This window comes from Ambystoma mexicanum, chromosome 11 (assembly GCF_040938575.1).
Source record: "Ambystoma mexicanum isolate Mex_15411 chromosome 11, UKY_AmexF1_1, whole genome shotgun sequence".
Lineage (NCBI taxonomy): Eukaryota > Metazoa > Chordata > Amphibia > Caudata > Ambystomatidae > Ambystoma > Ambystoma mexicanum.
This window is the reverse complement of record NC_090934.1, coordinates 170,342,074-170,365,913: the sequence shown is the minus strand read 5'-3', so window position 1 is coordinate 170,365,913 and position 23,840 is coordinate 170,342,074. Positions and strand designations below refer to the sequence as shown.

Below are 23,840 nucleotides of genomic sequence, written 5' to 3'. Positions count from 1 at the left end.
CACGTCGCGGGGCTTGAGATCAGAAGAGGCCAATTGATACTATCTTTTGCTTGCAATAAACCCTAGCATTGGGAATTTGAAACCTCGTGTCTGGCGCATCTTTTCGTGTATGGTCATTGCCTTGTTTCCATAGCACGAGGGACCCCTAGGGGCCCCTTTCAATCTAATACTGAAAAGGGGTGTGCTGATATAATGGGATGCCAGAGTGGGAACTGATGCATGCGGCTCTTAAGAAGGATGTTGTTCTGGAGGTTAAGCAAATGGCCCTGCGGTTGTTTGGTGGTCCTGAAGTTTTAAAGCTGGAAGTACTTATGACATGGATCCTGAAGGCTTTCAGACGTGGTAAAAGGTGCAGTTGGATAGTGAACTCCTAAAGTAGAGGATACCGCAGTGGGACACCTCAACCTACCTCCATTACTGCATTTTACCTACTTGTTACTGCATACTGATGTAGCTCCCTGCACTGTAGGGTGAGGATTTCCATTACTGCTTTTACCTACTTTTACTGTGCACTGTTCACTTGCACTTAATGTACCCTTCTCCTCCCCTCCTGAGCACTGCTCCTTTTCCCCCTCCCTACACTTCCCCTCCTCTCCTTCTCCCCTCCTTTTTCTTGTTACTACACTTACATGATCCGAATTGTCCCATGACCGAGGAGGAACGTTATTGTTTGTCCTACCTTTTCCTTTCCTTCCCGACCTTGACCTCTGCCTCTCCCCTCCATTCTTGTTACTACACTTGCACGATCCAAATGCCTCGAGACGTAGAAGGAACGTTATTGTTTGTCCTTCACTTCCTTTTCTATCTTCACCTCTCCCTCTCCCCTCCATTCTTGTTGCTACACTTGCATGATCCGAATGCCTCAAGAACTAGTTGGAATGTTATTGTTTCGTTTCTTCTTCCCTGTTCCCTCCCTTCCTGTCTTGATGCGCCTTGAATCACCCTTTTGCTTTATAGGAGCATCACAAATTCCCAATTAAAAAAATATGCTGTCATGTATACCTATTTTTTTTTGCACTTGTAAGGCACGTATACATCAAGTACATTGTGTTTCAAACATTGTACCCCTACTGAGCTCATAAGGGAGCATTGCAGCAGTGTTTAACAATCACTCTTTGGGATTCTTCAACTAGCAGGTGATTTAATCAGCACTTGCTTTGCCTACTTATACAAAAAAATGTAACATTATGCTGAGAAAAAGAGTCTATAATTGGAAAAAGCTGAAAGAATTGCTTATGTCAGACTAATCATCCTTTGAAATGATCAGTTAGCAAGAGTCAGTCAGCAGATCTATATTAAGGTTTAGCAAGGGCCGGGGGCGTGGCCTGGCAGTAATGGAGTAGGCTGCACTTAACCTGGGCTCCTGTATCCTTCATCGATCCGTGCAAGGCGCATGCCTTTAAACCTTGAGAACCTGCATAAAAAGGCACCTGTGGCTGTGCTAGACCATGCAAACCCCATTGAGAGAAACTGCAGCTTGATTGAGTAAATATTGCCTGGGAAACGGATTGCTGAAGTTTTGACCAAAAACTGCGACCAATTTTAAAATGGCCGCTGGCTATTACAAAAGATTCCTGGAGTGCCGAAGCGACGCTGCAGAGAAGAAGAGACACGGCCAGCACACCGACGCCTTTGTCTGAAGGGCCGGCACACAGAACAGCTGAGGAGAAAGCTTGGTGCGCCCGCCGAGCACCAGGGGAGAGCGAGCGGCACACACTGGACAACATTCGGGGAAGTGGCATCCCCTGAGGGGCTGCAAGTTAAGAAGGGTACTGCAGTGGGCGAATCTAAGACATAGGCATGATGGCCCCGTGAAGCGCATACGGCACGTTGCACACACCCGTGCGATCCGAGGCGCTGAAGAAGGCGGGCTGCAGCGGAGGGACACCGGGGGCGGGCAGTGTTACGCGCGATCCCATCTGCGTGACACAGCAGCCCCCCTGAGACACGCTGACACACTGAAGAGAAGCGGCCCTTGAATGTATAGTAAACAGCCCATATGCCACGGCGTGCAAAAGAGATACATTGTAACGCTGCTCACTTTGACAACAATGCGCTTGTACAGAATGCACGTCGCGTGTGGATGAGGACGAGTTGACTCCTCAGGAACGACTGTAGAGGAGAATCGCTCTCGGACACCACGAGCCTGCAAGCAAAGGAGCCAGCACTGCTAGCAGCCTAATAAAAAACATCTGCATTGCCCATAATGCATTCGCCCACCATGAAAGGTGCGCATGATTAAATACAGCCCAATTCCTCGGAATTGAATGCAAGGGGGACTGCTCTCTGATACTAAGAGCCTGCAAGCAGAGGGAGCCATTATGGTTAGCATCTGCATAAGGGACCCAAGAAAAGGGGACACAGCTGAAAGAGGCCCAGTGGCACAATAAGGTGAGAGTACCACACTGGTGCAAAAGGAGAAGATGTCAGCTGAAAACCTCCTTCTGAATGTACGGAAAAGATGTGATATTGCTTGCAAGAGGAATAGATAGGTGCACGACCTACAGGATTGCACAGAGGGTGAGACTACCGCAGGGGTGACCCATATTGAGGATGGAGACCACGCAATAAGTGGAGCTCTGCCCGCTCTGCACTTAGTGGCCGCACCTGCAACGTGGACAGTGGTCCCATTCCACTTGGCTGAACGGCACCTAAGCCATGGCTGGACATATGCACACGTCTCAATAAATGGAAAGCTACCGCGCAGGAAGAAGGGGGACAGAGCAGTCACTCAATAAAGGGCCGGAGGACACTATGATAAGGCCCCAGCATAATATCAAGTGGAGTAGACACTCTTGAAGAACTGAGGAAAGCGAACAGGCCAGTGGAGCCGAGGCGTCGCAACCGCAGCCACTTGAGGAACAACTCCATAGTGCGGCGGCGCAGCGCTAATAGCGAAAACACAAGTCTACGCACCAGCAAGTCCAAAATGGCATCAAACCACGACGAACTGCGCATAACTGCGTACAGTGGAAAGACAGAGGACGAAGAGCTGGGGTAACGGCTCACAAAGGAAGCAAAAGTAAAGGCAAACAACCATCTATGGACATCTTTGACAAACCACAAAAGCACACCTGCACAAGCAATGACTGCTGCAACAGAGGGGGTGACCCTGCTGACAAATGAACACCAGATTTTAGTGGCCATAACGGAGCTGAAATCCTCCTGGCGGTCTGCGTTGGCTGACATGAAAGTGTATCTGGAAATGAAGATTGACGCAGTAGGGTTGGAAGTTAACCTACTCAGGCAAGATGTGAGAGCGTTGGCTGAGCGAACCAGCGGGTTGGAGAGCGCAGTAAAAGTTAACACAGAGACAAGCAATGCTAACGCCAAGGAAGTCCATATACTGAAGCAGCAAGTAGCCAACCTGGAGAATCGGGCTGAGGAGGCAGAAGGGAGAGCGCGATGCAACAAGGTTCGGTTGGTAGGCTTGCCAGAAGGTGAAGAAGGAACTGACCTTACAGACTATGCGGAAAATATGCTCATTCAGGAAATTGGAGCCGGTAAGCTTTCACAAGGATTTGCAGTGGAATGGCACATAGGGCCTTGATGAGAAGACCACAACCGGGAGCCACACCCAGAGCAATCATCGCCAAAATATTGAATTACAGAGACAGGGAAAAGATCCTGGAGTTTTTCCGGAAAGGGGGTACAATAAAACATTCATCGGCAGAGGTCCCTGCATACCCGGACTATACAATGATGGTACAGAGACAACGGTACAGCTATGTGGCGGTGAAAAGAAGATTGCAAACTTCCCGCTTCAAATACATGCTGTTGTACCCTGCAAAACTGAAGGTCCTGCACAAAGGCAAAGCATACTTCTTCGAGACTCCGGAGGAGGCGTCGAACTGGCTGGAAGCTCAGGGGATCCCGGATGCTGGAGACGCACAAGGAAGCGGTGAACAAGATAAGTGACTTGAGCTAGAACCCAAACTGTGAGGAATTTGGGGGGGCACGATTGGAATGGCCGCATACAGACAATGGGTGCATTGGCACGTAGAGATCCGGATGCCTAACACGCTGCAGAAGTGGACATGTTGGACTAGAATATAGAATGGGGTAGTAAAGAAATAAATGCAGATGTGCTAAAGGGGAAACATTATAGGAGACAGGAGATGCAGGGACCCTAACCTTAATAAGCAGACTAGCTGCATGGCAAATGAGAAGTAGCTATAAGCCAATATGTGCTAGGACCAATAGATAACATGGGAGATACAGGAGGAGGCGACCTACCTCCCAATAGTTGTATTTGTAGAGATGCCATTATCTCCCTGCTGTGCCCCGAGTACCGGTGGAAGCTGAAAAACGGGCAAGATGCAGGGGTGCCTGAGATGCAGGGATGGAGCTGGGCAGCAGTTGGGAGGGGGGAGGGTTTGTTAAGTTGGGGCAGGGAAGGGTGGGGGGAGCAAAAGGAGGAAGGGGAGTTGGGGAGTTTGTATTGTTTAAGGGGGGAGGTAATGTTAGTTGGGGATCGAGCCTATATATATATATAATGAGCCTACACAGAAAGGGAGACAAATTTAGATATGAACTATATTTTCAGAAGGTGGAGCGGGATCCCAATATTTCATGGGGGACCTTAAAGTAATTACTTGGAATGTTCGAGGGCTCAATAGCTATCTGAAAAGCAATAAGGTTATGATGTATCTGCGTAAAACAGATGATAGACATAGCCTTACTACAGGAGACCCACCTCACACGAGATAAGCTGGAGCTAATCCGAAAGAAGTGGAGGGGGACCGTTGTTGGCGCGACATATTCTGCCTATACTACAGGGGTGCTCACATGGGTAGCACCGCATGTCCCATTCTAGCTGCTGCAATCCACTATTGAAGCGGACGGGAGGATTGTGATAATAAGAGGGCTGGTGGAAAATAGGGAAATAAGCATCATAAAAACATACGCCCCGAATCAGAATACGGCGGCATACTTCAGGACCCTATACAACAAACTCAGCATGTGTGTAGGGAGGGCAGTGATCTGGGGAGGAGACTTTAATTGAGCACTAAACCCAAAAATGGATAGATCAGATGGTAAAATAGATAGGCCCACCCCAGCCGCCAGGGCGCTGCAGTCATTGTTAACGGATTTCAGGTTTGAGGATGCATGGAGAGCGTGTCATCTGCAGGACAGACAATACTCGCATTACTCGGCCCCACAAAAAAAACACTAGATTGGACTACATGTTTGCCACACAGGAGCTGATGACAGAAATAATACAAACGGAATATAAAGCAAGGGTCCTGTCAGACCACTCTCTGCTGGTACTGGTGTGGCAATACCGACCTCTGAGAGCAAGGATACCAACGTGGCGCCTCAGGGCAGAAGCGTGGAAAGACACAATTTTTAGAGAGGATCTGAGAGGGGAAATCGTACGCTATTTTGAGATCAATACCGGCAGCGTAGAGTGAGCGGGTACGCTTTGGGAGGCCTTCAAAATGGTAATGCGTGGGATAGCCATAGCCAAGTCCAAGGGACTACAAGGAGGGATATTAGCCAAATTACAAGATGCAGAACGAGAACTGGAAACTGTGCAAAGACGGAGAGGTAATACCAAGGAAGATACGAAGTAATACTCAGACTGCAACAGAAATGTGCTGGGCACTGGGAGAGGTTGTGTAACCTCAACTATAAAAAATACATAGAGAAACAGCATGCAGGAGGGGACAAACCTGGGAGAGCCCTGGCATGGTTGTACAAAAGCGAAACCCCTAGACCCACAATCAGAACAATAACGATGGAAGATCGGTGCATAGTGGACACCCAAGAAGGCGTGAATCAGGAATTTGTAGACTACTACCGACTCTTGTATGGAGATAAAGAGGGAAGGGATTGCAGGGAAATAAGAGAAACACTGGAAGACATAGGGTTTCCACAAATTAGAGCAGAGGAGCGAGAGGGGCTAGATGCTCTGATTACTCCAGAGGAACTAGAAGATGTAGTGACGCAACTACCTACCAGTAAGACCCTGGGGGCCGATGGACCTCCTAGCAAATTTTATAAAATCTATAGAAATGAGGTGCTCCCCCCGCTATTAGCAATGTTAAATGAGGCATATGAAGTGGGAAGGCTACCAGAGTCACTAAGAGAGGCGATTATCATACCGCTCCCTAAGCCCAACAAACCTGGCAATGACTGCGGCTCATATAGGCCGCTGTTGATGCTGAATCAAGATAGCAAGATGTTAACAGCGGTTCTGGCAAATAGAACGAAGAGGATCATTAATAAACTAATATACCCCGACCAGACAGTATACGTTCTGAATAGGAATATATCCAACAACCTCAGACGACTCCACCGAGTTATCGAACATGCGGATGAGGACGCGGGCGATATGGCAATTGTATCGCAAGAGGCAATAAAGGCCTTCAACACAGTCAAATGGCCTTGGCTGATTGCAGCCTTGACCAATTATGGAATAGGACCTGGGTATCTTAATGGGTCAAATTATTATATAGCGCGCCACTAGCCAGGGTTAAAACAGGAGCAGTAATATCAGAGAGATGGCAACTCAGCAGAGGCACTAGGCAGGGATGCCCGTGGTCCCCTATGCTGTATATCCTAGCCCTGGAACCCCTGGTGATATACCTGAGGCAGCAGTATGACATTATAGGCATCACCATAAAAGGGGAACCACATCTAAACTCCCTGTATGCAGACGATATGCTGTTGTACCTACGTTACCCTGAAGAAAATCTCCAGTATGTTCTAGAGGTGATGGAGCGATTTGCAGGGCTGTCTGGTATAGCAGTGAACCCCAAAAAATCTTGCATATTTCCAATGGGCAGATATAAAGGGATCCCGTTAGATCAATTATCCATTTTACAGATACCATGGGAAGTCAACACGTTTTGATACCTTGGGATAGATATCTATCATACGGTGGAGGCAGAGCACCAACATAATACTGAGAAAGCGATCAAAAGTATTGAAAATAGTATGAAGTTCTGGGTCAAGCTCCCTTTGGCAATGATGGGACGTGGGGTAATGCTGAAAATGGTGGTCTTGCCAAGACTACTGGATTATTTTGGGAACATGCCATGCCTGATACCAAGGAGATTATTTGCTAGGCTACATGGAATATGTAGGAGGTTTCTCTGGCATGGGATGAGGAACAGAGTTGCCATTTGGGAGCTACAAAACTCACATGAGAAAGAGGGTATAAAGTTGCCAAATGATGAGATTTACTATATAGCAAGCCAGTTACAATATGTAGCAAAATGGCTCTCAGACGAATCAACCTCAGAGACCAGGCTGTTTCGACTGGACTGTGCCCCATTCTTCTTAAAAGAAATGATGTGGCTGCCCAGATCGGATATGGAAGGGTGCCCAAAGATGATGACATTGGGGTGGTTGATATGGCCTAGAGCCAGTCAGCTAATGGAAAACCCATCACTGTGTTCCCCGCAAGTGCCACTGTTAGCATTGACCGGTAAAGACAAGCAACTAAGGATGGTAATCAGGAAGCACTGGGAGCCGGTGGGGATAGCAACAATGGGAGACATATGGCAAGAGGGGAGGATAAAAGACTTTGAGATGTTGGAGGAGGAAACAGGGTTACACATAGGACAATATATCACATACCATAGGGTGGTGCGGCGGATCAAAGACACATGGTCCGAGGTAGTGTTGGAGGATCAACCGGATGCCACCATTGACACAATATATGACATAGCAGAAGGAGGTCATGAGATATCCAGAATATATGAGCTGATGATGTCTAAAGTGGGGGAAGGAAATGGTACAATTGAGACAAGATTGGGAAGAAGTGGGAGCCTCAATGAGTGATGGGATGTGGGTGCGGACCCAAAGGTACCACAAAAAAGTGTCATAAAACGCGAGGCTACAACAGATACAACTATATATAACTCACAGGGCCTATATGACACCCCAGCGGATAGCCAAATTTAATAATGCAGGACGACAAGCATGCCCCAAATGCGAGGAGGTAAACGCCGGAATGGTGCACATGTTTTGGACATGCCCTGAAATTGAGAGATTCTTGGGAGAAGTAGCTCATAGGCTGGAAGAAAAAGGGATTAAGATGGTGGTGGAAACTGCGTGGGCATGCCTGATAGGGGGGTTCCCCAGACCATGTAAACGCAAGCATGTAAGTAAACTAAAGGACCTGGCATACATTCTGGCAAATCGTAGAATCGCTATGGGATGGAAGACATGCCACAGACCAAGAATAGAAGTATGGTGGAAAGACCTACAGAAATGGGCAGAGGCTGAAACAACAGTATGGCAAGAAGCTAGTAACTCTGGAGGGGAGGAGGAGGCGGAAACCTTGACAGCTTGGAAGCACTTGATAGCCGCGTTATTTGGGCCCACGCAAGACCGGCCAAGTGATCGGGAATTGGAAGAGACCATGATAGAGGAATGAAGAAGAATTAGAACATGTAGGAGAGTCGGCTCGGACAGGGGGGAGGGTATGGGAGTAGCAGTGGGCATAGATGGCATGATGTAAATTCAAAATGTTATTATAGGCACTGCAAGTTTGGTTTATATTGATTTTTAAATAAATAAATAAGAATTGTTTAAAAAAAAAGGTTTGGCAAGGGCCATGGAGGATGGGAAGACTGGTCGGTCTGGCAAGCCCTTACATTTGTAAGATCTCCAGTGCTTTTGTATTATACATTGGAATAGACATACCTATAGTGTAAGGGTGAAGGGTTTATGAACACTCAAAGGTAGTTTATTTGTTGAGGGTTCTCAGCATGGGCGTAATTTTAGGGGGCGACGGGGGTGTTTGTCCCCCCCAACTTTCATGGCACATTATTTTGTCCCCATTCATTTGAATGGGGCACCTTTTCTTCAGAGGTCATGTCCCCCCCAACTTTTCCAGCAAAGTTTCTCCACTGGTTCTCAGGGTCATCTTCTGGTCAGTACCTTTATCTGGGCACTGTACCTTTTAAAAGACCTCTCCCAGATCTTCCTACAGAAGAGTCTCCCCTGTTAGTATTGCGACCACCTACAGCTTTGGTGTAAAGTCTTAATTTGCTGAAGCTGTCAGAGCTTGCTTCTTCCAGGCGCAGAGGCAGCACAAACGCAGCTAAAACGCCTCCCTACCCGTTAGGTCTCATTACCTGGAGATAGACAGCACAGGCAACCTTGACCCTTCGGGGAAAGAGGGTTAGGGTCCGTTGGTTGGATAGGTAGGGAAGTTAGGAACACCGGAAAGGGGTTTAGGTGGAGGTTCTGGGTGGGAAGGGGGAATGTCAGGGTCACATGCTCCCCGGCTCCTGTTCCATGAATTCGCCGCCCATGCACTCCTGCTCTCACCACTCACTCCTTCACTGAATGCCTGAATTCACCTCGGGCTTTTGTACTGGAGCCCCTCACCAGGACATCACATGTAAACATACATTAACTTAGGTACAGTTTAGATAAGACCCCACATTGCAGCATGCAGGATTCCAAACCTGCATTACTTCATGCAGCATCTATAGCAATTGCCAAACTTCCCACCCAAACCTGCATTCACTTCATGCAGCACCAATGGGAATTTTACCAAAGCAATAATGTGCTTAGCTTCGGTTTCTGCATGAGTCCATGGCTTTTCTGGCCTTTTCGTGTTGATTGGCCAGAAACTTTCTCCAGGATTTCCAGTCTCTCTGCAAGAGCAAAATTAGAGTCAATACCAGTGCGCGCTGTGCGCGTGATTGGTTAGAGGCTTTTTGGTACTCTGCACGACGAGATCGGCGCTCCGGAGTCATGCGACTATACTTTTACTCACATTAAAACATGCGGGCATTGTTAGTTTGAGTCTCATGCGTGGTTAGGGACGTTATAACTCTTAGCGTTCCCTTCAAGAGTTTTGCGCTCCCGGATCGCTGTGGGCTGGTGGGTTTCTGAGCCGCTTCTGCTGCGTGGCCCCCCCCTCGGGTATTACTGGCGAGATGCGCAAGGTAAGTATTTGTACTTATCTCAGACTTGTACGCGGGGCCTGGGGTTTGCAGGCGTCGGGCGGGATCGCCCCGTGTAAGCTTGCCTCCGGAGCTCCTGTGAACACGTCTTTCCAGGACGCCGGTCAGGGTTGCGAGCGGCTCCCCACGGGCGCAGCTCGCGCATGTGCGCTGATGCGAGCGCAGTCGGGGGCGTGGCAATCTTCCCCAAGCAGGCCCAAATGTAGTTCCCAGGCTGTTCTCCATCCCTGGACCACAGTCCTACAAAAAGGGTGGAGAACACGCCTGGAGTACTTGGTAGAGTGCTTTCTAGTTGCTTGTCTGCCCCCCAGGCTGACCATAAGGGCATTTACCCCCAGACCTGCCCCAGCCCTGACAGTACTCCCCCTCCCTCCAGCAGGCCCTGGTTTATGAGGGTGCCGCTGATGAAACTGGCGGAGGAGTCGAGGAGCATGGACATTTTCTGCGGGCTCCCAAGATCTTTCCTCGGGACCATACCCCACCCAATCCACCAAATAACATAGTTTCTTGTGTCGGATACTAGAGTCCAGGATAGTGTTGACCTCAAACTCGGGGTGGCCGGCTACCATAATGGGTGGAGGTTTTCTAGTTCTCATGAAGGCAGGGGCTGGTTTCACCAAGGCAATATGGAACACTGGGTTTATCTTCATGTGCGGGGGAAGTGTCAACTTGACAGCCACTGAACCAACCAGCGCCTCGATTGGAAATGGCCCTATGAAGCGAGGGATGAATTTCGTGACCCTTGTAGATTAATGTTTCGTGTAGAGAGCCATACCTTATCCCCAACGTGGTACAGGGGACCGGTTCGCCTTTTCTTGTCAGCGTGATGCTTGTAGGCTTGCTTGGCTGCGACCAGATTGCGTTGGACAGCTTGCCAGATTTCTTTTAGCCTTTTCTGCTTTTCCACTACTGCTGGCACTTCGGGTATGTTGTCTTGGGGCACTGGTTGAAAACGAGGGTGGTAACCATACAGGCTGTGGAATGGTGTTGTTTTAGTAGAGGAGTGCACTGCATTATTGTATGCGAGTTCGGCGAACCAGATGACGTCTGCCCAGTCATTCTCTTTTCCTTGGGTGAGACATCTAAGGTATTTGTCTAGAGTCTGATTCAGTCTCTCCGTCTGACCATCAGTTTCCGGGTGATAGCCAGCGGACAAACGTACATCAATCCCAACTGATTTGCAGAACCCTTGCCAGAACCTTGATGTAAATTGCGGTCCTCGATCTGAGACGATGGCGTATGGTAATCCATGCAAACGAATTACATGTTGTGAAAACAGGGTGGCCAGTGTGCTTGCTGATGGGGTTCCTTTGCAGGGTATGAAGTGAGCCATCTTGGTAAGATTGTCTACCACAACAAAAACTGCCGTAAACCCTTTACTCTGGGGTAGTTCAACTATCAAATCCATCGACACAGTATGCCATGGGGTAGGCGGCGTAGGTAATGGTTGTAGGGGTCCAGTTGGCTTTTGGTGATCGGATTTGTTTCTGAGACACACTTCACATGCGGTTATATATTGCTGGACGTCCTTACATATGGTTGGACACCAAAAATTACGTTTCACCAGTTCTATGGTCTTTGCTGTTCCAGGATGGCCTACATACGGGGAGTCGTGGCACCATTGTATTGCTTGTTGACGTAGTGGTGCTGTAGGTAGAAATAATGTGGTTTTGTAGAACGGTAGTCCTTCTTTCACTGACTGGTCTCCGCCTTGCATTTCCCATTGAGCCAGTTGCTGAGCTGACATGGCGGCCCCAATATTGTCAAACATAGAATCCACAGTTACACTCCCAATGACGCGATCCGGATCCACCATAGTTCTGGGCTCTTCTTTTCCTGTCTCAGATGGGTCGAAGCTTGGTTCGGGGTATCTTGAGAGTATATCCGCTTTTCGATTTTCTGCTCCTGGATGGTAAGTTATCAGGAAATCATATTCCGAGAACTGCATCGCCCATCTGATTTGCCTGGGACTGAGGGCTCTGGCTGATTTTAAGAACTGTAAATAATGGTGGTCGCTGTAAATTGTCACGGTGTGTTGGGCCACCAAAAGATAGTGACGCCACTCATCGAACGCTGTTTTTACTGCCAACAGTTCCTTGTCGGCTATGGCGTAATTTTGCTCCGCTGGTAGTAACATCCGTGAGTAGTAGGCGACTGGATGTAATTGCCCGTTTTCGTCCCTCTGTGATAAGATCGCCCCACTGCATAGCTAGAGGCGTCGGTCTCGATGACATATGGTTTGGTCGGGTCTGGGTGCTTTAGTACTGGAGCAGTGACAAACGCTCTCTTTAGAGCCTCAAACCCCGCCGCAGCATTCTCATCCCACGAGAACGGGACACCTTTCCGTAGAAGCCTGGTAATGGGTTGCACCTTTTTCGCGAAGCCATCTATAAAGCGATGGTAAAAATTAGCAAAACCAAGAACAGATTGGATGTCTTTGACTGATTTCGGGGGAGGCCAGTCTATGATGGACTGCACTTTTTTCTTGTCCATAGTGACCCCCTGTGGTGACAGAATGAACCCAAGGAACTCGACTGTAGTCTGATGGAACTCACATTTCTCGAGCTTAGCATATAGATGATTTTCACGTAGCCTTTGTAGTACCGCTCGGACGTGTTTTCGATGTTCTTCCATGTTCTGAGAGTAAATCAAGATGTCATCGATGTAGACTATGGTGAACACGTCCAGATACCCACGCAGAACTTCGTCCAGGAAATGCTGGAATGCTGCTGGAGCATTGCACAACCCAAACGGCATGACCTGATATTCATAGAGGCCAAACTTGGTCCGAAAGGCTGTCTTCCATTCATCCCCTTTGCGAACACTCACTAGATGGTAGGCCCCCCTGAGGTCCAATTTGGTATAAACGGTAGATCCACGTACCTGGTCCAACAGCACAGGTATCAGGGGCAAGGGGTAACGATTCTTGATGGTTATTTTGTTTATTGCCCTGTAGTCTATGCAAGTTCTTAGGTCTCCGGTCTTTTTAGGGATGAAGAATAGGGGGGAAGAAACCGGGGATGTGGAGTGCCTGATGAAACCATTGGCCAAGTTGGATTCTGTGTAGTCTTTCAAATACCTGTTTTCGGCTTCGGTGAGGGCGTATATCCGACTGCAGGGTAGCACAGCACCTGCTTCAAGATCAATCCGGCAATCAACGGGCCGGTGCGGGGGCAAGGTTTCGGCTGCTGCCTTGCTAAAAATATCCCTGTACCCCTCGTACTCTGCTGGCAAACCTGCGGCCACACTGTTTCCCACGTAATGGGTCAAAGGCTTTGGTGGGGTTATTTGACAGTGTGCTTGACAATAACTGGAGTTGAATTGGACTGTGCCGGCATTCCAGTCGACGGATGGATTGTGGAGCCTCAAACAAGTGAGCCCCAGGATGAAGCCAAACTGTGGAGCTGCGATGACATCAAAACTGAGGACTTCCTGATGTATTGTACTGCATTCCAACAACAAAAGTATTGTCTGCTGAGTGACTGGCCCAGAGACTAAAGGCGAACCGTCTACTGATTTCACTTCTTCAGGAACTGTCTTTGTATTTACCGGGAGGCCCAACCTCTTGGCCACCTGCACATCCACGAAGTTTCCTGTGGTGCTGGAATCTACCATCAAGGTCACCGGAACACATTTTCCCTGGCATGCAGACATCCTTCTAAGGTCACATGGGTTATCAGATTTGTACGCACGTTTGCCAACATGTGTGGGGTGTATTTCGTTTCGCTCGCTCCTGCCACCCTCATGGGCGAGCTAGCGTGTTTCCCGATGCCCCCCCTTGGGTGGTTTGTTGGGACATTCCCGTACGAAATGGCCAGCTTTTCCGCAATATAGACATAATTTGTCCTTTCTCCTCTTCTCCCTTTCTTCCTTGGATAAAGGTCCCCGAATGGAACCTATTTGCATGGGTTCATCAGCCCCCTTGTCTGACACCTGGATGGGCTTCGGTTGGTCCAATCTCACCATCGGTTTGTTTTCCCAACGACGTCGATCCTGTCGCCGGTCATTCTGTCTCTGATCTAATCGAAGAACGAGATCGATCATAGTTGAGCAATCTTCAGACTGGGGGTCCACCTGAGCTACCAGATCCTTGAGCTCCTCCCTAAAACCCTGATAGAACAAAGCCATCCTTTTCTCCTGCGGCCAATCCGTTTCCATAGCCAGTCAATTAAATGTGGTAACGTAAGTGACTAGATCTTTGTTTCCTTGTCTTAGAGTTATCAACTCCTTATCCTTAAGCAATGATGCGGCCCTACGATTGAATATCCTACCAAACTCCTCTAGGAAGGTATCCCAGCTGTAGAGCAAGGCATCATCCTTGCGGATTAGCGGCGTGGCCCATGAAGCGGCATCCCCGGTGAAATAGGAAATCACGAATGCCGTACGAGCCTGAGCTGTCCGGAACACAGCAGGTTTAGTTAAAAAATGCAATTGAGCCTGCATAATGAACTGATTAAAGTTCTGAGGGTCTCCATGATATTGTTCCGGAGCTGCCAAGGGTAGTGATGGTTCATGTAACGCTCACCTGATTCCCGTAGAGGCGCCGGTCTTGACTGGGCGTATACCGTATCTTCAAAGGTGATGTGTAACACACGGCTGGCACTTTGGGCTGGACCTCTGTGCACTTTATGTCTGACTCGAAGGGTAAGATGTCTGCAGATAGAAAATATGGGATTAAGGAACTGGGTTATTGAATGTCTCTCTCTTCTTCCCTTTCTCTTCTCCTGTAGAACCCCAAAGGTTAACGCTCTCACCTTAGGTAAGTGAATGCCATGCTCTCCATCTGCCTCGGGGCAGGGTGCTGTAACCAGTTTCTTCACTGGATAAGGGGAGCAGGCCTCTTGACTTCAGAGGACTGCTGTCCGTCGTTTACTGCACGAACGGTAAGTTTCGAGTAATTCTAATGTCTTTAAAGTCTTTAGTAATGATGTTTCTTGTTTTGCAGGGTTCCGGCGATGGCGGATGACAGGCTGAAGTGAGTTGAAGATGGAGCCCGTGTGATGAATAGAAGCGCCTGGAAGCACGTAAGTAAGCGCTTGTTGCCTGCTTCACGATGCGCTCTAACTGTCTTTTTATTTTGCAGGTACAAGTTCGGAGCGGCTGCAGGGTGCCGGAATACCCACTGGGTTAGATGTGGAAAGGAGTAATGGCACGTGAGTATTAAAGTTCCCCAATGTCTTTAAACGCACCTTGTTTTGTCTTTCAGATGCGGGATGCAGCGCCGAAGGCCTCCGGAGCGTGCGAAGAGTTGGTAAGCTTTTGTCTTTCAGATGCCGGAATGCAGTGTGAAGACCTCCGGAGCGCACGAAGAGTAGGTAAGCCTTTGTCTTTCAGATGCCGGAATGCAGCGCGAGGCGTTGGTGACAGCCGATGGACCAGGTAAGTGAAGAGCTGTCACTGAAGACCGTAATGCTAACCTGTTCTTTCTTGTCTTTATAGGTGTTGCTGAAGACTGGATTCAGGATGGTAAGCCTTTTTCCTTAGGCCCAGGATCAGATGCAGAAGACACGATGAGCGTTCTGCTGCAGAGGATGCAGAATAACGCAAAGCAAGATTCATCCATCGGGTGTGGTTTAAATAGCCTCCTGTAGTGCTTAGGTGTCTCCTTCCACAGCCACGCCTAGGTAAGAAAAGAGTTCCTGCTTTCCAGAAGAGTTCCAGTGTTCTGCATCTAGGGAGTGGCTCCTGCCCCACCCAACAGGAAAGGTAGTTCCAAACAGAAGAGGATCAGAGGCTCAACTGGCAGGCAAGTAAGCAGCATGGTCTGCTGCAGGTAAGTCCACCCAAGCATTATGAGCCCGGCGCTTCCAGCGCTGGGACTGGGCATATTTATGAGCCTGGTGCCACTGGCGCCAGGACTGGGTCCAAAAGGTCCCAATTGGGACTGGTTGGCACTCGGAACCTGGGTTATGGATCTGCTTCCAAGGGAGTTGGGAAAACCCTGACCTTTTGGAAGCAGAGATCATGACAGTTCAGTAGCTACCTGTACCTGGACCGGGACTGGTGGGGGGGCTCTGCGTAAGGGAGTGGCCTGGGCCTGGTTTTGCACCGTTAAGGTATGAACCTGCCCCGCCAGGGTCTGATAATCCTGCCTAGTTGCCGCCAGCTCCGCCTTTAGTTCTTGGAGTAGCGTTACCACGTCCGCCATGGTTGGGCTGCCTGGGTGCCTAAATAATACTTGGGCTTGCAATTCTGTCAGAGCTTGCTTCTTCCAGGCGCAGAGGCAGCACAAATGCAGCTAAAACGCCTCCCTCCCCGTTAGGTCGCAGTACCTGGAGATAGACAGCACAGGCAACCTTGACCCTTCGGGGAAAGAGGGTTAGGGTCCGTTGGTTGGATAGGTAAGGAAGTTAGGAACACCGGAAAGAGGTTTAGGTAGAGGTTCTGGATGGGAAGGGGGAATGTCAGGGTCACATGCTCCTCGGCTCCTGTTCCATGAATTTGCCGCCCATGCACTCCTGCTCTCACCACTCACTCCTTCACTGAATGCCTGAATTCACCTCGGGCTTTTGTACTGGAGCCCCTCACCAGGACATCACATGTAAACATACATTAACTTAGGTACAGCTTAGATAAGCCCCCACATTGCAGCATGCGGGATTCCAAACCTGCATTACTTCATGCAGCATCTATAGCAATTGCCCAACTTCCCACCCAAACCTGCATTCACTTCATGCAGCACCAATGGGAATTGCCTCAAAGCAATAATGTACTTAGCTTCGGTTTCTGCCTGAGTCCACGGCTTTTCTGGCCTTTTCGTGTTGATTGGCCACAAACTTTCTCCAGGATTTCCAGTCTCTCTGCAAGAGCAAAATTAGAGTCAATACCAGTGCGCGCTGTGCGTGTGATTGGTTAGTGGCTTTTTGGTACTCTGCACGGCGAGATCGCCGCTCCGGAGTCATGCGACTATACTTTTAATCACATTAAAACATGCGGGCATTGTTAGTTCGAGTCTCATGCGTGGTTAGGGACGTTATAACTCTTAGCGTTCCCTTCAAGAGTTTTGCGCTCCCGGCTCGCTGTGGGCTGGTGGGTTTCTGAGGCGGTTCTACTGCGTGGCCACCCCCTTGGGTATTACTGGTGAGATGCGCAAGGTAAGTATTTGTACTTATCTCAGACTTGTACGCGGGGCCTGGGGTTTGCAGGCGTCGGGCGGGATCGCCCCGCGTAATCTTGCTTCTGGAGCTCCTGTGAACACGTCTTTCCAGGACGCCGGTCAGGGTTGCGAGCGGCTCCCCACGGGCGCGGCTCGCGCATGTGTGCTGATGCGGGTGCGGTCGGGGGCGTGGCAATCTTCCCCTGATCAGGCCCGAGCAGGCCCAAGCGGCGAGCGGCCTGCTGGGAAATGTAGTTCCCGGGCTGTTCTCCATCCCTGGACCAAGGTCCTACAAAAAGGGTGGAGAACACGCCTGGAGTACTTGGTAGAGTGCTTTCTGGTTTCTTGTCTGCCCGCCAGGATGACCATAAGGGCATTTACCTCCAGACCTGCCCCAGCCCTGACAGAAGCGATACCATCAGGTAACAGGGGTCAACCTCTCAGATATCCTGACCAAGGTAATAGGTAACCTAGAGTTAAGGAATGTGCTCTTCTGAAAAGGACTGCATACAAAGAGATGTAAGTTACAGTGGAGGATCAAGAGCCCTCTCCCACCAGGTTTTCAAGATCATCTCTTACTACTTCAATCACACCCATTAAGATCTAGTCTGCTGAAATGCGTTGCTTCTGTGGACAGCATGAACAAATAGAATGGATTTGGCTCTTTACAATCCCCTCACCGCTTCCTCACCTCTACCCACCGCCTTCATGCTGGCTGGCTGCTCATGCACAACCGGTCCCTCTTCTATTGCATCTTCAATACTATTCACAATGTCGCCCCCACTACTTGGCTGCCTCCATAACCTGTTACCTCCTCAAACTCTTTGGTCTGACACCCTCCTCATTCTGCCCGTCCCTCACCCGACCAGGGCACCGTCTGACCTCCTCCCCTTGTCCCACCTTGTCCTGGCCCCCTCCTCAAGAACTGTCATCCTCCTGACATGCAAAACACTACCAACATGCACTCATTCAACAATCCCTCAAGTATGACTATGGCTCCCACTTCAGCACTAAAACCATTGCTCCTGGCTCCAGAGAGGGTCTTAGTCTTCACAGGTCTTCGTTACAATTTAATCCCCTGCATTCTCCACCCAGTGGGCTGGCCCCCTACCCCGATTTCATTACCAAGCCATACTATAGGTCACTAGCGCACATGTAAAGGCAGGAAACAGCAGATGGGCTGGTACGTCTTCTGCCAGCGCAGTTTGCCTTTGCGGTGCTGTCAAAACACTGGCTCACCTGGTGACTTTTTAGCCGTTATACAATGACTTATGCAAACATTGCCTTTATGACTCCCTGATGCATTTGGCTGCAGGCAGTGCCGTCCTGCTTTCTTGTTATCAGTGTGATATGCCACTAGTGCTTTTAAATGTGGTTGCTTTGTACACTTTGCTCGGAAAAGAAGAGCTAAGTTTGATGGACCAGCCTTGTGATAGTTCTATGATTATTATGAAGTGCTTCTGTGAACGGAGGATAGCACAGGGGAAACGTGCTGGTCTTGGAAGCAAAACCACGCAGACCAACAGAGGTGTGAATCTCGAATCCAAACTTAGAAACCTAACTCAGGTATGGTATTAGAGTAAAAACAATGAAATAAAAATAAATGTCTGTAATATGGCTGTTTCCAGATATTGATATAGGACGTGATATTATGCTGCTATGTTTATGCGTATATGCATATTTCCTAGAAATAACATATCCAACATGACCAAATTTCTCTCTCACTCATTCACGTCATCGCTCAAGCTCGACCCCTTGCATCTAGAAGGTGCACCCACCCTCTTGCACCGTTTATCCCCCAAACGCAAGCTTCATCCCAAGCACTGGAACACCCATCCTCCCTCTTTACAAAGTGGTCTCAACCTTATGTCCTTCAGGCAGCTATTAACAACTCTTCTTTTTTCCAATCATTATCTGATTTTGCAAAGGATTTCCGCCACACTAGTGAGTGTGCGCTTTGATAACGCGCCTATTAGCTCTTTAGAAGAAGCAATAGAAATACCAGATACCAACCCTGCACTCATTGACTGACAAACCCCGCCCACCCCAATCATCCCTCTCTTATCACCTTAATGGTTATCCTGCTTTGTAGTTGGTCTTGGTCTAGGTTCTGCTCCCATCACCACCAGGTCAAGTGCCAACAATCCATTTCTGTACATTCTGTTGCAAGACACCGGAATTAGGGCTGCCCAACCTACTGTCCGTAACTTTGTGGGTGTTTCTGTGGTAAACGTATGAACCCCACCCTCCCTCCCTCAAAAAATAAATGCAAATACATGAAATACGTTTTGGTTTGGTTTACAGGACTTGGGGCTATCTGGCCTTTTGATTGTAGCTCCTGAGCTTCTATCCAGTTCTATCCAGGGCTGCAACCAAAAGACCCGGGGCTACAGCCCCCACAGCCCTCCCAGCCCCAGCCCTAGCGATGGCTCTGGTCATCAGAGCTCCTAAATCAGATACTTAGGAGCTTTGATTATGAATGACAAAGCCCAAACCAGAACACACGCGCATGTTGCAACTAAAGTGGTTGTCACAATGTCTTTTGTCATAAATGTCACTGAATATTTGGCAGGCTAATCCTTTCCAGTATAATACCAATGGTGATATTTGGCCTTCAAGCATAATTCACATTGAAATTAGAATGGCTTCAAACAGTGGAAGGAAACATTTGGAAGAGTACTCTTGGTCTGCCACAGTGTGCACCAATGGAAGCGTGTAAGCTTGATATGGGGTTGACCTCTCTAGCTACAGAGGTCGAGATGAGGCGGAATTTGGCATTTGTTAGGATGTGAGTTGCTCAAACTGCTACACTAGCGAGTCATGTTGGCACAAGGGGCCTCATTCCAAGATTGGAGGTAGCCATGGCGCAAATAGCGCCATGGCTGCCTCCAATACCAGGTCCAGCACCAGTCTTTTTCAATGGGGACTTACCGGTGCAGTCCGACCCTGGTGGGACCGGTAAGTCCCCATTGAACAAACCATCCCCCATTCCCATTGAGCCCATGGGGAGGGCACTGATAACGGGCTCGCGAATGGCAAGCCCATTATTAGCGCCCTGGTCCCTTAGTGGGACCCGTAAGGGACGTGTGGTTAGACCACACGTTCCTTACGGTTCCCTCCAAGGGACCTCGGAATCGAGCGGTAAGGGATTACTGGCACCGATCTCCTTACCGGTGCCCGGTATCCCTTACCGCCCGACTCATAATGACCCCCAAAGTTGCTGGATGATAGTTTCTCGGCTCTCTCTACTTTTATAGACCAACGCAGGGTCTTTCAGAAGGCATGCGACTGGACCCCAGATTGGTCATGTGAATATCAAATGCTCAAAAAAGAGCTATTTAAAATAAAATCGGGATTGTGTCGAGTAACTAGCGAAAAAAAACAATATAGGAACTATGTGAAGACTGGAGCCCATTTTTCGAAGCCACTCCCATATAACTAGCACTTCCCATGTGATAAACTACAGATAGATATTTTTAATTAATTTAATATTGAATCGACTCACAGTTTTAATAACGACAGGAGCGCAACTGGGTTGTCCCATGGCGGAAAGATCTTGTAAAAGAAGCTGCTGCATTACAACTTTAGAGAAACTACAGCATGGTCTTACAAAATGCCCAAAATGTAAGACACTGCAAATATTTGAATAAGTGTGTTCATAATATAGAGGCTTTGCCCTCAGACTGTAAGTGGAAATTGTGTATATCCGGTAGATCCTTTGCACTGACGAATACACCTTATACACTAGGGAATATTGTAATGATCAGATTGGAAGCTACAACAAATTGTTCTTAAATGTTGGGGTATTGAATGAAATTACCGATCAATTATATTTGCAGGTTTTAAAGGTCTGTTGATTGACTTTTACAAGAGTTTGCTTAGTGGTAATATTTATTTAGTTTTTGTTGTTTTACTTTTCTTTTTGCTTTTGAGGTGCAAAGGTTTTTTATTTAACTAATTATGATATGATATGAAAGTTTATTTATATAGCGCCTATACACAATGTGCTTCAAAGTGCTTCAAGGCAAGAGAGGGAACAAGGGAAAATACAATGACATTCTTACAGGCCATGAACAGTAAGGATGTGAAATTAACTATCATACTGGCCTGACAACATTTCAGATAGTGCAAGAGCTAAGTCATAGATAAGGAAGGAAGAGAGGGTGAGAGTGGGAAGGAAATGGATACAGACAGGCGACTACCGTACTAGGCGTGACAACATTTCTGGTAGAGCCGGAGAAAAACAAAAGGTGAGGGACAGGGGTGCAGAAAGGCAAGGGAGGAACAAAACAAGCGACTATCGTACTAGGCCTGACAACGTTTCAGGTAGTGCTAGAGGGAGGGGAGGGGTGAACATTAAGGGGGTGGGGGAGCGACAGACGAGGTTGCTATTATACTAGGTCCAGGGACAATTCTGATAGAGTAAGTGCATAGAAGAAAGTAAGGGGAGGATGGGAGGAGTTAGGAAAAAGGAGAGGGGAGGCGAGGAGAGAACAGAGAGTATGTTGTCCAAAAGAGTGGAGAAGCAAGAGGGGAGAGTGAATCCAATTTCAGAAGTCAGTGTAACACATAATGTTGCAAGCCAGGATACAAGATGAAGATGGGAACAGCATGATTCAGGGCCACCATGATTTCAAGATGCAAAGGAAGTCCAGCATGAGAGTTGAGAAAGAGTGACGCACCGTGAATCAATGACGTCCATAAAAGTAAAATCCAGCATTGACCACAAGACAGTGATGGTGAAACCAGAATGTATCAGGACAGACTCCCTGTGTGTGGGAGGGAGGGGGGCACAGGGGAACAAGACGGGGGACCAGAGAGGGTGGGGATGGTCTGTGGGGACAGAGGGTGTAAGCACATGTTGGTGCATTCTTACCTGGTGTCTTAGCAGGGGGTCAGACCCTGGATCCTCCTGGTATGAACAGACCCAAACAGGAATTGCCCTCTTCATTGACTGCCCTTCGCTTTGGACGCCTGGGCGAGAGACGCCCTTGATCTAAGAATTAAGAGCAGGAAGGAAGAGGCAGGGCTAAGAAGGTGGGTGGTGCTTAGGCCAGATGACCTAGATCCACTTACACCTGCTCCCCATCTGCAAAGGAAAAGAGGCTGGAGGGCTCCTTAAGTAGGGAAAAGAGCGGCAAGCAGGAAGGCATCAGGTGGGCGATGCTTGCTAAGTGGTGAAAAAGAGCGGCAACCAGGAAGGCACCAGGCACTCTCTCCTAGATCTGGATTCCATTAATAACCTGGAAGAACAAGAACAGCATTAGCGAGCAAGAACACTCACCTGTGAAGTAACCGGTCTTGAATCCCTCCTGCGCTTCGCTTACCATGCCCATCTCTGGAGTTCGCCGCAACCTGCAAAGGTAAAAAAACAAGGACAGCATTAATAACAATTCTTACCTGGGCAAGCAGCGAGTCCTGGCAGCACCCTGCGCTTCTCTTGACCTCGCCCATCTCCGGGTTTCACTGCAACCTGCAAGGGAGAAGGAACAAGGTCAGCATTAACAAAGCACTTACCTGGACAAGCAGTGCTTCGATCGCTCATCACTCCGGAACATCACCGCAACCTGTAAAAAGAAGGGAAGAGAACACAGGTTGGCAATTAACACCAATAAACAGCGCAGCGCTCTGCGCATCAATAACTCACTGTGGTCTTCCCCATCGGCGCAGCAACTCCGAGATCGCAACCATCCCTGTGAAAACAAAAAGAGACATTTTTAGGGAACAGCGTAGTGGAGCAAGACACCCAGAAGACAGAGAAAACGGAGGGAAAGAAAGAGACAGAATAAAGACAGAAAAGTCATTATAACTCACCTGGAAGATAGCAAGCAGATTCAGAGTCACCTGACATACGGGCACACGGACCAGTGAAGCAACTAGGTCCACAGAACGCCCACACCAACCACGCAACCCCTGCAAAGAGACGCAGGATGGAGAGTTCAACGCACAAAAACCTAAGGTGAGCAATAACCCCAAGGGAGGGGATTTGGCACCAGAGGGAGGTGGGAGTTCACCCATCACAGAGCCAGTATCTTAACCCTCCATTCTCCTGTTATAGGTGCTACCCAACATCTGGCACGTAACCAAGCAGAGAGGGGTCCGGGAGAGCGCTTAGACCTCCATCCAGTATCATGTGGTGCCCCCGTGGATACCAGGTGATCGTAACCAAGGGGGAGGCTGTTCCACAGTAGGGAGCCTGCTGAAGCAAGAGATTGGCCTCAGGCCCTCTGCTTAGCGAACCGCTACACACACACAGAACTGTACCAGAGGAACGTAGAGGTCTAGAGGGAGAATATTTAGTGATAGCAAGTTGCAGACAACCTGATGCAGAGGGATTTGAATTTAATCCATGCAGCAACTGGGAGCCAATGAAGAGTTTTTAGGGCATGAAAGATGCGGTCCATTGGCTTGAGGCCAAGGATAAATATTGCTGCCCTATTCTGGATTAGCTGGAGGGGTCGTAGAGAGGATGAATGTAGAATCAAGAGTAGGCCATTGCAGTAGTCAAACCTAGACAGAAACAGAGCTCTGGTAACATTGAGCTTCTCTGGGAAAGTGAGAAAAGAGAGAGAGAATCAGACGTACCCTGAGCTCAGCATGCTTGTTAGCTTTCTAGGGGTGGACTGTAGCAGGCATTAAGGGCTTTGTGCCCAGAGCAGCATACTCGTGCTCATAGTGTTGGCGTGTGTTGGCCAGGAGCTGAGTATGTTAGTTGTAGCTAGAAGTGTAAGGTTGTGATGTTTGAACTCTGGGGAGAGGGTCTATTTAGTTTGGGATATTAGGTGGCGCTTTGGCGACACCTATAAGCCAAC

The 23,840-nt window shown here is 48.7% G+C and overlaps 1 protein-coding gene across 1 annotated transcript in view; it reads right to left on the bottom strand.

The window, feature by feature from the left end:
• Nucleotides 1-14,096: 14,096 nt before the first annotated feature.
• Nucleotides 14,097-23,840, bottom strand: part of LOC138504948 (olfactory receptor 10A7-like) — an 88,931-nt gene continuing 79,187 nt past the window's right edge. The window contains exon 5 of the mRNA XM_069625334.1: nucleotides 14,097-14,326. Within this exon, the coding sequence (XP_069481435.1) occupies nucleotides 14,097-14,326 (230 nt within the window). The remainder of the gene's footprint in view (nucleotides 14,327-23,840) is intronic.